At 39.4% G+C, this 17168-nt stretch overlaps 1 protein-coding gene across 3 annotated transcripts in view; it reads right to left on the reverse strand.

The window, feature by feature from the left end:
- The window catches only part of epha10 (EPH receptor A10), a 119456-nt gene that overhangs the window by 88202 nt on the left and 14086 nt on the right, over positions 1-17168 (reverse strand). For all 3 annotated transcript variants that reach the window (XM_077590167.1, XM_077590169.1, XM_077590168.1), the window contains exons 2-3: positions 3540-3604; positions 422-1094 (exon numbers count right to left, since the gene is read on the reverse strand). In XM_077590167.1, coding sequence (XP_077446293.1) covers positions 422-1094; positions 3540-3604 — 738 coding nt within the window. The remainder of the gene's footprint in view (positions 1-421; positions 1095-3539; positions 3605-17168) is intronic.

Consider the following 17168-nt stretch of genomic DNA (forward strand, 5'->3'; position numbering starts at 1 on the left):
ATACGAATATTCCACACTCCACTAATGAGCCAATTACCAGTTTGGTTCAGTGTCTGCGTCCAGGTTGCCAGAGCAGATTTTTGCAGTTTGCTAACATGCGATAGAAAGCTAAGCATGCTTTTAACATAGTCACTGCATCTGCACTCTTACCAATATATGTTACCACCACAAACATTTCCTTTTAAGCAGCAGCCACATTTTAACATTCCGTTTGAAAGTGCATCACCATTTTTGGAGTCTAAAAATATCTGAAAGAGACATACCTACCATCTAAAGTCTACCATTTCCCAAACTTCTTATCTTTTTTTAATGTCAGCGCCTGTCAAAACTTTTTCTCTACAGCTAAACTCCCCGTTTAAATTCTAATCAATGACAATTGTTACGTCACCCCGACCCGTCCGCCAAATGTCGCATTTCCTACCTTCACAGCTGCTGTGTCCCTCCTCGTAGCCGGCGCTGCAACTGCATTTGCCGATGGGGACCAGCCACTCTCCTTCGGCGCTGCAATGCATTCTGGGAGGGCTGTCGGCGTCCACCTCCGAGTTGTTGACGCAGCTGCCCCGCACCTCCACCAGCGTGGAAAAAGCCGCCTCGGCCACCGTGTCGGGGAAGATGGCCAAGTTCTGGACGGTGGCCAGGCAGCGCTTGTAGTACACGCGCACGGCCACCAGGGCCACGCAGGCGCCCACGTCCTGGAAAGCCAGGTGGAAGCCTCTCCGGTTGAGGTGGCCGATCTCCCGCACCTCAGTGTTCAGCTTCATCTTGCGCTCGCCCAAATCGCCTTGCGTGAAGCTCTCGTCGGCGGCGATGGTGTCGATTTTGGTGTAGCGGTCCTCTCGGGTCACGCTACCCAGGTCCCGGTCGGATTCCACGTAGAGGAGGTTAAACGTCTCCTTGCAGGTGCCGGCCACGCCGGGAATGCTGTTGCAGTCACGGAGGGTGAACTGGAGCTCCACGAAGATGCGCTGGCCGCCCCGACGGGCCACCCAGCCTGTTTGCAGCCAATTGTTCTGCTGGGTGGGTTCCATCACGTTGCACACCTGGTAGGTCCGGATGGGCTTGTATTTTTCGTCTACGCCACTTATCTCTTCCCACTGCAGGGGGAAATAAAATAAAAAATGTTCAAAACAAATCATGGAAGAGTTTTTGTGTTGTTATAACATACCTGTCAACCTCTGCCGATAACTGCCCTTATAAATGATTATGATTCCCCTTACAAACCCCCAAAAAAACCTTACAAACACCGTACGACGAGTCGTACGGTGTTTGTAAGTTTTTTGGGGGGTTTGTAAGGGGAATCATAATCATTTATAAGGGCAGTTATCGGCAGAGGTTGACAGGTATGTTATAATAATAATAATCGGACATAGGCTTTGTCATCATCATTGACTCGACAAAAGCCTAATTGTCATCATACCCAGCTGCGTATGACAAAATTGGTCAATTATTGGTTATTAACTGAGTTGTTGCCTTGGATGTTGATAGACGTTCAATCCATTAAAACTCTGACACTTTTTTCTATTAAATTAAAAAGAAAAAGGGTATTTGAAAATTCTCCAGATATTTTACTTTCTCGTGAGTATAGCATTTGTTTTATTTTATTCTACATAGTGATGAGTTAAACTTTTTATTTGGAAAATTATAAATTCCTTAGCACAGAAAATGCTAATTGAAGAATTTGCATCAAAAAATAAATATATTTTTACAATGACCTTCCTTCCAAGTTATAACCATTATTTAAAAAAAATATTTTTTACATGTTTTAATTTTCTTTTATTTGCCCCCTAATATTTTCACTTACAACTACACTAAAAACAATAACAATGAAATTTATTATTAACCACTTACATATGGTGAATGTTTCAATTTCTAAATTGACCTTAAAACACTATGCGCATGTTTATGAATAACAAGCCCAAAAATATTCTGGCACAAAATTTAGAGCTACTTAAACTCATTTGTCTTTTTTTCTAAACTATGTAGACAAGTTTAACTGTTCCAAATGCAAATATTTACTGTCCGCTTGATGGACTCCAGCATTGAGAGAACTGCAAGAAGTAAACAGAGAATAAAACACAGGCTCTCAACTTCTCCCTTTATTGACTTCTGCTTTTTGTGCCCAATCCCCAAAATGTCCTCCTCCAACTTGTAAGTATCAACTTGTCTAGGTAAAATGACAAATTAACATTCAAGGTGTGAGTCTAACCCAACCTCTGATTGATTCATTATTGATAAAGCGCTCTTTTGTAGCATAGCGTAGTTGAGCAGCAAAGCAGGCATTGAAAATGGCTTGTTAGTCTTGTGCTAAACAACAGCACTGCCATGGTGACAAATGGTCTTTTCAGAAGGGGAACAATTGATGCATCAATTGATTCTTCTTTCATTGAGCGGCCAATCTGACAGCCCGCACGACAAGTGGATGCAATCTCGTCAAACTGTTGGGTTTCGGCTCTCGCGGGCCGACTGCCAAGAAAATACTCGCAGAGTGGAAAAACAGTGGACGAGTGGATGACAAACTCCATCTATGTGAAGGCCACTTAACTCATTGGTTGCCGTTGCTAGCCGTCCAATCCATTTTGACTGGGAGGGGCGTATGGATTTGATGTCTCGGGCCTTAAGTAGCAGCTAAAATACTATGGCGCCCATCGTTAACTGTGAAATTTGGAAAGACCGGTCTACGACTAGGTGAAAAATAGACAACTTTAAAGAATCCCTATTATTCGATTAATGACACTTTCTTTGATAAATAATTTAATTAAAACATGTTTTTATTATTTTTTTTTAAAATGGACCTAACAGCGTTCAATCTGGATTAATTAAAAAAAAGACACGACAAAGATGTACTCCACTTTTAAATCATTTGGACCTCTAGCGCCGTCAATGGTAGCCAAAGGTTTTCTGGCCAAGTTGCACTCCAGTTAGTGCCTTGCTAATAAACATTTATTCATTTTCTGAATGAAGCCTCCCACTTTAAATGAAATGGACACCATGTGTCCTCAAAGACAGATAATTCAAGTGGGTATGCAGGAATTAAGTCTTAATTTATTTATTTATTTTTTGCTGGATTGGTGCAGTATCATTGTTAGCCAATACCTCACAGCCGGGTGTCAAAATAGTATGGGGATCCCAAAAAAAATGGGGTAACACTACATATGTCAGTATGTAGTAATTTTAAAAGAAAGCCAATTATATTTAAAATAAAACCACATGTTTTACATTCCAGTCTTGGCATTGGTAGCCAAAAAGTTGTAGCGCAACCCCGCAGAAATGTACTTTTTTAGAATCTGAGTGCATTGCACTTGTCTCTCTTGAATCAAAGAAGCAATCTAGCTGTCCTTTTCCCAATGGCGTTCACACAAACAGCTGCGCCACCGCTGCGAGTTAGACGAACAAGGTGCGAACGGATGGCAAAAGTTATGACTCGAGCCATTTCCCCGGCCAGATGTTAACCGGGTGGCTGTTACCAAACACAGCGATAAATCAGCACGTCAACAAACACAAATAGTTGTCGAAAAGGACAACAAAAGGTGCCAACTCACCCCATTGGGGGGATATGAGGTCCAGCCCAGCTCTGCCTGAGTCTCCTTTGAATTCAGCAGAACCACTGCAATGAAAAAAAAAAACAAGATTAGTCAAAAATAGTTATACTGAAATGTTATATGCATAGAAGATATTTGATTGCAAAAGTATGAATATTCAGACATCTGTTTTTCCAGAGACGTGTTTTTAGGGTCAACTTGATTTTGCACTCATTTTCTAGAGCATTGCCAGCGCAAGACAATACATTTGACATCCTAGTTCAAATGGAATGTTGACAAGCAACACTTTTAAAACAGTCTTTAATGATTGGACGTCTATCATCAACGGCAATGAGAGTTTATTTTTTAAAATCACATTTCATTTCATTTTTTCTAATTCCCATAGTATGACAATCTTCATCCGGAATGGGGAAATACAGCTCCTTGACTTTGAAGCAGGCTTGTCAAAACAAGCACATTGTGTTGTTTTATTGTTTGGGTTTAATAGTGTTGTTCCATTGAAGACTTTATCATCGGTATTGATCTGTGCCCAATAAATTTGATTTCGGAGGCATGCTTGAGCTCTCAATAGGAGAAGGCGCCCTTTTCAGGACCATGGATAGCTCACATGAGAACTAAAATAGAGACTTAGCAAAGTTATTAGTACTAACTTGTAGATTTGCTCTTCTTATCAGATCATTTAGTCATAGATAAGATTAGAAACCTTTTTCTATGGTGGACCCCATTTTTGTTACATGTCAAACAATATTTTTCCAACTATAGAACGGAACAGAACACTACAATTGTTGCTAAGAAATGATTTACACTTAAGCATATCTATCAGAGTACAAAGCACATTTATAATATTTCACTGCCATTGATCGTGATAGACGTCCAACATCCACCTAATTTTATAAGAAAACCATATTTGTTTATACATATATAAGTTTCACGGTTGCAATAGGGCATGCAGCTCAATTAGCCTTAAAAATCCATGAATCAACCACACTGGATTATAGAAGCGGGGTTATTACGATAATGAGGCGTAATTTTTAAATAAATTTTGTAGGTCAAAAGCTGAGACCAAAACACAGAAAAACTTTTCCTATCCAAATAATCCCTATTAATGATGACTAATTATTTATGAAACAACCCTTGAATTAGTCTCGGCTGTTATTGTGTCACAGCAATTCGTCACCGCTAATGGTGTCCGCTTCTTTGTCCTTGTGCTGTGTTCTCCTTTTTTTTCTTTTTTTTGATTTCCAGTATTTGTTCCATATTTCCCTTGCAGACCCATTAGCGTGCCTAACTAGGATGTGATTAGTATTTGTTATTATGTGATCACGGTGCCAACTATTTCCTCTCAATGGCTCACTAAGGGAAATTTCTCCCTTGGCGTGCAACCAACATGTTCGTTGGTTTGCACTTTTGTTGACGCTTTTTTGCCAGCTTTCTTCAATTCCATCCCTCCTTTGTTGATTAGTTTCTCTCGCAGTGTTTGGCCTCAGCAGTTCTCCGGCAACCTTGCCCTCTGCCGCTCTAATCTCCTCCAAAAGCCTCCATTTTATCTGCCTAGCGCAGACGCCTGCTTTGGTCGGCCGCTGGTGTTAACCCAAAAACAATAAAGTTAAGTGTTTGGTAAATGATCTCTCATGGTAACGTCGAGGCTTCTGGAGTCGAGCTGGAGCGCCGCGGTACGCTTAAGGGACGACTTTAAAAGACAAATCAGGAAGTAGAAAATGCTTCGTCTAATAGCGTCCGGGCAATTTGTCCTCATAAAAAGTAATTGCTGTCCTGTTAAAGCGCGGCTTTTCGGGCAAGATTTAAAGTCGGGGTCTCAAACTTGCAAGCCGCCGGACAATATTTTGCAGCCCCTTGGACCAAGGTCTTTAAATTGGCCGTCATTAGCATGTTCGTGATGAACACGCTAATATCTAAACTGGTTTACAGCAATTGCAAATGATGCAAAAAAATTGGGGAAAAAAATGTACACCACACGAGGGAGTAAAATTCAAGAAAAGTGCACTTTTTTTGAGTATGAGTTGCACGCCCAGCCAAAGAAAAAAGTGTGACTTATAGTTTGGAAAATACGGTAATGGAATTTGATTAAGTGGGTTATTAGATTATATTGTCACTTTATTAATAGATCAATAGGATCACTTCATTTTTGACAATATCACATACAGTGGTACCTCGTGATACAACATGCTCGTGTTACGGCGAAAATTTCGATCGAATAATTCGCTCGCGATACAATTAAAATTTCGAGATGCGACGAAGCCAGGTGGCCATGACATGAGAGGCTGTTTATCATTGTAGGAAACTGTCTTTTTTGCCGCATCTCTTTCGTGTATAACTACTATATCTACGAGGACTGAACGATTTATTCAGACGAGTTTCGACCAGGAAACGCACAACGCGCATGCGCGGGCAAAAAGAGGGTATTCTGGGTAATCAAGTATACTCGTGCACACAAAACCCATAGGCAATGGCACCCTTTCTCAGAATAAAACTTCATTACCCACAATCAATACGTGGGAAGCTCAGCTATTGCATTTCCTGTTATTCTTTCTAAGGAAAGAACCTCCCGCAATCGTTCTTTAAAGACTATTTCTCGTTGACAAGTGGTCGTGCGTTATCCTATTGTGAGGACTTTTATGTACATCATTTTCAGAATATTTTGAAGGCAATACAACAGCAAACAGTCCATCGATAGCGAACGTGAGGGTGGAGGCGTGGCAAACTGCTAACCCGGAAAACCAAGGTAACAAAAGATTGAGACAAAATTAGAATTAAGTTTTGTGTAAAGTTACATTAAACGTATGTTTGAGTGTGTCTGTATATATTTATCCAAGTTAATTTAAATATGTAAAGTCCCCCCGAACCCCCCCCCTCCGCCTCCGTGTGTGTCGTTGTCTCTCCCCTCTGCGTCTAATTTCACATCTATTAAACACATTTTATTACTATTAAACCAGTCGTTACTTTGTCAATATATGTCGAATTAGAAGAAATAAAACATTTTTTTCCAATCCAATATCCTGTTTTTGGTGTTTTTTCAGAGGGTTGGAACAAATTAATTTGTTTTCAATTCATTTCAATGGGAAACGTTCGCTCGAGTTACGAAAAGCTCGACATACGATCTCAGTCTCGGAACGGATTACGATCGTATGTCGAGGTACCACTGTACTAGCAATAATTTATCAGACAATTTGACACCGACTAGCAATAGTATAAAAACGTGATATCGTAGCCCTCACTTTGCATTGCAGATGCACAATAGAGCCACACTATAACAATCTCGCATCCCACGAGGACGCGCCGCTACCGAGCAAAGCTGCTGGCAACCCTCGGGACCTTCCGGGATGCGGTGACTTCAGCATTCAGCTAAAAAGTTACCTGCTGTTTGCGTCAGCAGTTTGCCGCGCAGTTATCATTGTACAAGGTGAGCCGTGTGTATGTATTATTTGTCTCCCAGATCATATTCTCCGGAGAATTTCATCACCAAATAGAAAGTTAAACACAGCGTTATGTTCAAACAAGCGACAAAATGTTGCCCTGGTTGTGTAAGGAACGTAATTGAGTAAACATCAAGTTTTAAGCTAACAGTCAGCCGTAGACAAAACGCTTTCTCTAGCGAAATGTGGGTCTCAGTCACACAATGATGCCAGGCCGGACAAAGGCAAACGGCGTTAATCCATCCCGCTGAAAGGGCTCATTTTTATTATACGCTTCCGTAATATTCTATAGTTTTATGCCGGGATTTGCGCCCGGCGTTGGCTGTCCTCCCCGTGACCCGCAGGCTACTTATCAGTGGGTCGACACTGAGCCAACTGCAAAGAAAAGCGGAGGAGAGAGCACTGAGACCTGGATAAGCGCAACGCCCGCGCTTAGCCGGATGGCTATTGTCCGCGTATTATCCCCGAAAAAGAGTGAGAGGGCATTGAGACTTTGAAGATGATGCAGAGAAAACGGGCCGAAAGAATATGACTTACAGGACAGCGTGTGATAGCGTGATTGGGGGAGCAAATGATGCTTTTTTTTCAACTTGGCTAAAATTGCAGAGGCTTATTTGGAACTTTTTCAGCGGCATTGACGGAATAAGACGACCAATCTATTTGGACTGATTGGGTTGGCAGGCAATTGCATGATTGTATGGTTGCAGATCAGATAATACAAATTAAAAAATAACACTTATTCACTTTCCCAAAACAATGATATCCTACAAGTTCCATGAAAAATACTATTCTCCTCCAGTTAGCCCAAAAATATTTTCTGACCTCTGACCTTTGACCTTTAAGGTCATCACCACGAAGTTAATACCTTTTCTGTTTTATATTACACATCCTGCAAATTTGATGACCTTTGACCTTTGACCTTTAAGGTCATTACCACAAAGTTAATACCTTTTCTGTTTTATGTTACAGACATCCTGCAAATTTGATAATCCTTTTGTTCGTTATTGAGTTATCACACAAACATACAACCTCTGTGACCTCTGACCTCAATTAGAAACATTTAGAACTTATTCTAACCATTTCCCTTGCATTGCACATTTATTTTAGACGTTTTAGGCATATACTTAAACATTGAGATAAACCGTGTGTAATGAATTTTTCATTGCAATCAATAATCATAAATGTCCAATCATGTTGCTTCTGTCATCCTTACTTTCAAATTTAAATTAGTGATCAGCAAATGAACGTTCTCACTTTTGATAAATTTGGACATCTGTCATCAATGGCAGCCAATGACGTAACCAAAAAAATACTTTTAAAATCTAACCTTACATAGTTCCCATCTTGAATGACTTTCAAACTTGGCAAGAAGTCATAAAAACTATGCATTGTATCATTGGCAGTAAAAAAAATACACAGTAGGGTTATAAAAATGTAATAAAAATGTGTCAAGGAAAAAAAAATATTCATTACAAAACGCTATTCCATCCAAACATTCTATTCCATACAATTTTAGTCAAGCCTTCAACTATATCTTACAAAGCTCCATTTGAAAACATGCATCACACATCCAAAATGAATCACGTCACCATCTTCAGCAGAACACTATTGACGCTTGAGGACGCTACTTATTCAAAACATTGAAGACAAATCAGCCTGGAGCTTGTTGTAAATTCACCGCCATACACGGAGGGGGACGCGGGCGGTCCAAATCTTGGCATCTTAGATCTTCACGTGAGAAATGATCTTCCTGTTTACCGCGCCGCTAACGACACGAGCGGAACAAGGGCGATACAGTAATACAGTAGAAGAGATAAAAAGGATAAATGGATCAGGATATGAAGTGTCACATAAAAACACAAGCAGGCCCATAAAAGATAAATGCTCGGGATAAACGGACATAGGCGCAAATCAGGAGCGTGCGCGCTGCTGCTGCCTTCTTGGATAAATGGCGGCAGGAAGCCCACTTTGTCACGCGCACGTGCAGGGGAAGGAGCAGCTGGAACAGCAAAGCGCATTAACTTCAAAGCGGGCTCTCCCGTTAAAAGAGTCATTAAACTTTCAACTTGTGTAATGTGACATACTGTAAAGAGACTAGGCTGTCCTCTCGCTTAAGTCCACCACACAATTAACTCGGTGATGAATGGTCGCGTGCTCGGCCAGTGCGTGTGTCTTTATCTTTATAATCTGGGGGAATAAGCGCTAGAGACGTGACGGGAAATGGAAGAAGGGGGGATGTGGGGGAGAATGGGGGCTAGCCAAAGGAGGGACATGACTGGGTTTAGTGCTTTCAAGTTGTCCAATAATGATGTGGCTTATGGTTTGTCTCTGGCAGAAACATTAATGCACATTTTAGCTCTTAATCTCAATTGTTGGCGATTAATCCATCATAGATTAATATGTGAATTATCATGTTTCGGTGGGGCCCATCCCAATCAAAATGGATTGGACATTCATGGCTGTCATTGGCACTGAAACATTAGAATTCAATGTTATTATATCGTATCGATTCTGTATAAATCGATTGCTGGATCCCTAAAGGGTGTTGCTTGCACGTTAGACAAATTCAATGCAATGGCAGGCACAACCAAGTGAGTTTTTTTCACGTTTTATGCAAGATACGGTTTATTTTTTTCTTGAATTTCATTCATAGACAAGAAAATAAATTTGTCTTGCGTAATGGCGTTTCGTTATTGTCACCTTGCAGTTTCGTACATGGCAAATCTAATTTATGCGCATATAAGCCGTACCTTCGATTCGGTCATCATTTTTTTAGCGAGAAAATACGATAACACTACAGAGAGTTTTAGTGATTATACAAACACAATAGAATAATTACGTCCACCCAGTCAAAATTGATTAAAAATGGTCCAGACTTGTCAATGAGTTAACATTTTCCGCCATTCAACTGTTCCAAATCAACTCCAACCCAAATTCTATCCATAAATTATTTGAAGCTTATACTAACTTTGACTGACCACTCACGAGCAACCGATCCTTAAACGCGGGTTGCCTTTCTCTACATCTGCAGAGAGAGACTGCAGCTCCCCCCAAAGAGGATACACGGTATAAAAAATACATGTCTTGATGGATGGAACAAGAAGTAGAACGTGACACAAACAACAACAAAAAAACACAATAAAGGCTCTCCAGTATTTCGCGTTGGCGTTTGGCTTTTTTTCCCCCTCAGAACCCGAGATTTGTTGGAGGAACAAAAATGGAAGTGTGTGAAAAAGGAGCTCCAAAAATGCTACTTTGAACAGTCTTTATATGTTTTGAGATTCCAAACTAAATATTTTTGGAGATAGCAACCTCAGTAGAAAACATCTACAGGCAATTTAGTCTCTAATTAACCTAATTAGCGTGCTCTAGTGCAGGGGAGGAAGCAAGAGCAGACGGGGAAAAGCCACACAAGCCTGAGGGCAGAACACGAAAACTCAGCAGCGGGTTTGAAATGGAAGGAAATATATTTAACAGCATTGACGGGAATAGACGTCAGATTTGTTTGAATCGGGAAAAACTGGCAACTGTAAGAGAATATTTACTGTGTTGCTGTCTTTTTAAATTTATTTGTTTTTCAAATAAATAAAAATGACATAACAAAATTAATATTTGTCTTCAAATGAATAAAACCAAGTAAAAAAATTAAATATACATACTATGACAATATTTAGTTTTTTTTCCTGTTTCTTAAATTTTAAATATTCTTAAATTTAAAAAACTAAATTTGCCTTTGTAATGAATGAATAGCTAAAAAAATAATCCATTAAAATAAAAGATAATATTTGCTGTTTCTCTATTTAATAAAATACAATACAATAAAGTTAGTTTTCCTTCTTATTGTTTCTTTTTTATTCAAAAAGTACATATATAAAGATAAAATTAAAATTATAAAAGAAAATATCTACTATTAAGAGATAGAAAAAGTAATTTTAAGGTCACCCATGTATGTAAACAACATTTGTCAATTCATTGGATAAATGACAAATCGACTAATTGTGGCACCCATGAATTAATAATTTGAGGTCAAACAATGTAGATCCGACATCCAAAAAGTATGATTTGCTTGTTTTCTCCCCGTACATTAAAATCAAATAAACAAAAGAAGCGCATGAAAGAGAGCAGCCAAAGGCCAAAAGGGACAAGTGTTTATTTGAGGCTTTTAAAAGGTTGCAATTAGTTGTGTGGATTAACATAGTGAAAATGCCAAGAGTGCTTCCGGATTTCATTACAGCCGTGTAGGCGAGGACCAGCTTGAGGTTAGTGTTTGGATTGGAAACACAAATGTACTCAAATATAATTGCAGCCAGCTCCAAGTGTGTCTTATGTAACTGGATAAATTGGCAAAAACGGGCGGAAAAAAATAAAAACTAAAATTAATTCATTGGCTGCCATGGACGACACTACACGTCCAATGTCAGCCTCTGATGTAGTCATCTACCAATCACTGATTAAACTGCTTCAACGAAAAATTGTGCTTTTATGCAAACTCTGTTCTTTTGGGTTATTGAATACATTTTTCTTCCTGCAAGCTCTATTGTTTATTCAACTGAATTGCAAGTGATATTTTAACAAAATTGTCAATAACTGGCAATTAAAAGAAAGAAAAATAATAGCAGTTATTCCATGTTTTAGAAAAGTTCAAATACTCAGGATCGACAATAGGGACAAGGTATACTGCAATATTGCCAAAGTGTTCAAACAAAAAAATCAGTCAACGATGACAACCTTATGTTGACAAGCATAAAAAGGCATATAACTACGCAAATGACTGTAAAGCTAAATTTACATTGGGTGAAAATATGGGAGGAATTTATATAGTATTAGCATTGTATTAGTATATTTCCTACATTTGCTCTAACATCAGAAATAAAAAATGTAAGGCAAATATAAAGCCAGCCAAGTAGTATTATTCTAGTACAAATCTGTACATGGACATTTCCCACTTAAACCTGAACCAGGTTGGGAAAACATGGATGACTGCGTTTCTACTGCATAGTACATCTAGTATGCATTCATAATTGAACATGCAAAATGTCCATGTAACTACACATTTCATGTTCATATATTAAGACGTAAAGAAGAAATATTTAAAAAAAACACACACAAAACAAAACTCAATGCAACATTGTTGAGGAAGATAAACGGACATTTGAAGGAAGTTTATAAACGGAAAAATAAAGTTTAATAATCCATCCAACTAATGAAAAAAAACTAGAAAGAAAAACATTGTGTTAGGGCAAGAGTGGGTTAAACTACAATAATCCTTTTTCCATATACCGTATTTTCACGACTATAAGGCGCACTTAAAAGTCTTAAATTTTCTCCAAAATAGTCAGGGCGCCTTATAATCCAGTGTGCTTTATATATGGAAAAAAAAATCAAATGAGTCATTCATTGAGGGTGCGCCTTATAATGCGGTGCACCTTATAGTCGTGAAAATACGGCATTCAAATATTTTTCTTCTTCCTTATATTTTTTTTTACGATTTACAAATAATCTTTCACCTCATTAACGTTATCATACCAGGCCTCCCAGTTAAAAGGGATTGGACAGCTGTCCTCTTACATGCTAGCTACCAATTTTATTTGAGTAAAGAATCTTTGCTAATGGGGAAAAAATGGCACAAAATCATTCCGTAAGGGTTAAATAATCCAAGTTTTCCACTTCCCTCCACTGCAGTAGCTTTCGAGTCGCTAGCTAAATTATTTAACTCGACACTCGTCCTAGCCGCTATCTCGACAAGAGCCTGCTGAGACCCCCCAAGACAAATCGGTGACAGAAGCATCATCATCTCACGTTATCATTTCCAACACCTTCATCCCCTTTCTTGCCCACGCCTTCATTTAGCCACCACTATGTGTTCATTTGTCCCGTCCAATCTATTTCTCTGCCGACCTCCCTTAACGCTTCGCCTCCCGTTTCTCTGGTTCACGAGGTTGAGGAGCAGAAGGGCTTTTCTGCTGACAAAGTTTCCCGGCGAGTGCAACTCGGGAGATACTTTTAAATTAAAAAAAAAGTGGTGTTCCCCAACAATGACTTCAGCTCAGCCACCTTCAAACTTTTCCCTGGTGTTTGATCAATTTTGTCCCCAGTGTTTATTCACTGAAAGATAAATGATTGAGGAATGCCTGCAGCTCTACAGATGCACGCAAGGGCTGGTGGAGGGTAAATGCGCTTACAAACTATGTCCTTAAACCTACAAATAGATTTTACCTTGTTTCCCCAATGAGTAATCGGTTTTGAATATTTTTTTTCTATTCAACTGAAATTATTTTTTTAAAATATGACTGGTATATATTTCTGTATGGACGCGAAAACATTTCTTGTGGTAGTAATAATGAGGGTGATCCTACTTTGCGTTTTTTTGTATATCGCGGCCATGTCTGGTCTACATTAACCGCAATATTCGAGGGAATCCTGTAGTTTTATATTTTATTTTTTATTAAGGTGCTACTAGTAGGACACACAAATATAAAAAAAAACATTCACATATAAGAAATAGGACAATAGTACTCAGAGTTGTAGTAAATAATGTTTTTAAAGTACTTTTTGTGTGTTTTTTTGTTTATCGCGGCCATTTCTGGTCTACATTAACTGCAATATTCGAGGGAATCCTGTAGTTTTATTTTTTTTTATTAAGGTACTACTAGTAATAATAGGACACAAATATTAAAAAAAAACATTCACATATAAGATATATAGAGATACATATATAGAGTACAATAGTACTCAGAGTTGTAGTAAATAATGTTTTTAAAGTAGTAGTAATAGTAATCGTGATAATACTAGTATCACAAGCAAGAAATGGGAGAATACTCGAAAGCTTTTTGTATGCTGCTAAAAACATCATGTCTAGTTAAATCATCAATGCTTTAAATGACTCATTTTAGCAGTATTTATACACAGCGTATGCACTTTGTACTCCCCAAAACATGTCATGCCAAGTTATATCAACAAAGCTTCACCAAACGTCCTTGTAGTACTTGACAGCAGTTCTCCAGATGCACACAGAAGCTTACAAATTTGCTTGCAACTTGATGAGGCTTAAATGTATAAAAATATGTGTCAGGTTTATATTTTTTTTATTAGAACAGCTTAGTTTAATTTATTTTGGACCCCCCCTTATTCAGTTAATCCGTTTTTAAAGTAGTAGAGTATTCACAAACAAACATTCATCACATCATGTGCTCTTCTACTATGACTTTGTTACTGTGAGTCCTCTGCTAAGTAACCCGGTCTTCAGTGGCCAAGTTGCGCAGACAATTAATGAATGGACATGATTATAAAATGATATTTCTTGATCAGTCACTAAGAGACTTGACTGTAAAGCTTCAAGCCACTGAAAAACTGCTTTGCCAATCTACTCGAGCATTAACAACACCGATGCAATATTTCCCCAGGGGAGATATAAAAATGTATGCGGTATTTGCATGCATGCATCATTACTCCGTGCTTCTTCCTGGCCCGAAATGTAAAATACATTTGGCTTTCTAAGCGGAGACCGGCGTCCATCTGCCAGCAGTCTCCGCTCCTTTCCAATAACCTCTATCTTCAAGCTATAATAGTAATATAATGTTTTGGAGATGGCACATGTCAAAGCGGGTTAATACACAGGCATTAGCCATCTGGCGAGCACGTCAGTGAGAGTGGATTATTTCACATTGAAGAATTATCGACCCCCTCGTTAAAGCCACTTCACTTTAGGGTTAAGCCGAAATTTGCTGTTTATGAACACACAACATGCGCACAAAATGACAGTAAATCTTTTAATACGGATCAAGCGTCCCCTTGCATCTAAATGCAAAACCCACATTTGAGCCGGGCTATATTTAAGTTTGTATTGTATAAGTTGCAAGGATGACACCAAAATGAAACATGATCGTTCACTGCCATTGCCGAAAGAGAAAAAAGGGCACGGGGGGGGTTTAGTCGGACCATTTGTCAATAGTCAGTAGTTTGACCTTGGGGATCAATGGGACTGTCAGGCAATTCGTCAATAGTGTCTACAACTAGCTGCGTTGAGAACAGAGAGGTAGAAGAAAAGATAGCTTGGTCATGGCAGTCTATTAACACAACAGATGTCCATAAGATGCTAATTCTATTCAATAGTACAGGTTGCTAACAAACAAGTCCAAATCCAAGTTTAAAAAGGGACATTTGCCAATTACCCAACGGGCTCACAAGATTCACTGACTGGAGGGACTAATGAGAATTTGTTTTAGTACCAATGACAGTAAAAAATGCCCAATCCACGAAGGGCAAACCAACGTTTGTTTCCAACTTCCCAAGATGCTCACAAGATACGAACACGGCTGTAAAAATGGTATTGATGCACCACTAACTTGAAAAAAAAGTTAAACAGAAGGAAAAACTAGTACCAATCACTTACTTTTTTCGGCACCAACCAAATGTTAACAAAAGTTTGACTTCTAGTGTAAAACATATATTAATCCTCTTTTTTAAATCAAACCATTTATGCTCATATCCCCACATTTCATTTTCTTCACACATTGGCGCACCACCAAAAACCCATAAAAATGATCTCCCCAAAAACTATTTAAGCAGCAGGTAATCGTATTCTTAATCAAGACTACACATCCACATTGGAAACATTGCCGACTCCTCACGCTTATTAATAATCAAGCCAAATAAATAATGCAGAGCACAACAGCGGCCGTAAAACGCGAATAGTCGGGATGCCAAATCGTGCCAAATGTGCAGCAGCAGTAGGTCAGTAATTAATGAAATCAAACAAGTGCTCTAATGAGACGCTAAAAACTACGTCTCGAACGGAAAAGGTGGCGTAAAAGCCTAAACTAGGTAACGCTCCCGAATCCTCACAGTATGCGCCCAAATAACTTATGTGCTAACTCAGACTTATGCAAATGCGGCGGAAAAGGACTAACGACGCAAATAAAAAGAGACAAACACTTTAGTCAAAAGACAGGCGATTTAACAAAGTCTCAGCGGCCCCGTGGGAGCTCGCCGCCGGCTTATGGCCCGGCTCGCATTGTTCCGCCCAGCGCCAGAACCGCGTCTTCCTCCCGCCGAACATTATTCTGCGGTTTCTCCGCAGCCAGCTGTTCATTTGTTTATCTGTTGGCAGATAATACAACAGAATTAATCTGCTAATACCTCGATTTTTTGTTGTCGTTTTTTTTCAACACACCAATTGGACTGTTTATGTAAATGGAGCAAAAACAGCAAGATTGGCTTCGGCGGCGCGCCGTAGTTGACTTGGAGGATTTAATTATCGCGACTAATTACTTGCCTTGCGCTAACTGTTAACCACAGGTCTGCTATTGTTGCGGCGGATACTAAAGACGGCGGGCGCTGTCGGTTCTGCCTGTGGGCCTCTGCTTGCTTTGCTCGATGTTGTCAGTCAGCTCGAGTGGCAGTTTGGAAAAGATTAATCAACAGGATGTAGAAATGAGTCACAGGGTGTTGTTTTTACAAAGCCTGATTGTGGAAATACCAGCAATTATATATCTCTAAAAGTATCCCAATGGATCCAACACTAATTGGTTAGTGCATAAATCAGGTCAGGTTAGTTTTTTAACCATCAGAAGATCCTACAGGATATACAATTCTCTATAACTCTTGAAAAGGGAGCATTTTTAACTCATTTACTGCCATTGATGGGGTACTCGGATGTTTCGTCAAAAGACGTTTGGTCCCCGGGCGTTTGGTCGAACGGACGTTTGGTCGAACGGAAGTTTGGTCGAACGGACGTTTGGTAGAACGGACGTTTGGTAGAACGGACGTTTGGTAGAACGGACGTTTGGTCACCAGGTTGTTACTGTTGAAACCAGCTTTCAAAATTATAATCATGAGAGAGAGAGAGTGAGTTTAATATCTAAATATCTAATATCAAAATATCAACAATAAACTCTGTCATAATTTGACAGCAAGCGAACCCAGCGACCAAACGTCCGTTCTGCCAAACGTCTGTTCTACCAAACGTCCGTTCTACCAAAGGTCCGGTCTACCAAACGTCCGTTCTACCAAACGTCCGGTCGACCAAACGTCCGGTCAACCAAACGTCCGGTCGACCAAACGTCCGGGGACCAAACGTCTTTCGACGAAACGTCCGGTCATGCATTGATGGCGCTAAATTTCCAATGCATTTTGACAAGTAGGGGTGAAGAAATGCACTTTTGGCTAATAATTTCAATTAATTGTTTTTTCTGTG

This window comes from Stigmatopora argus, chromosome 21, assembly GCF_051989625.1.
Source record: "Stigmatopora argus isolate UIUO_Sarg chromosome 21, RoL_Sarg_1.0, whole genome shotgun sequence".
NCBI classification, from domain to species: domain Eukaryota; kingdom Metazoa; phylum Chordata; class Actinopteri; order Syngnathiformes; family Syngnathidae; genus Stigmatopora; species Stigmatopora argus.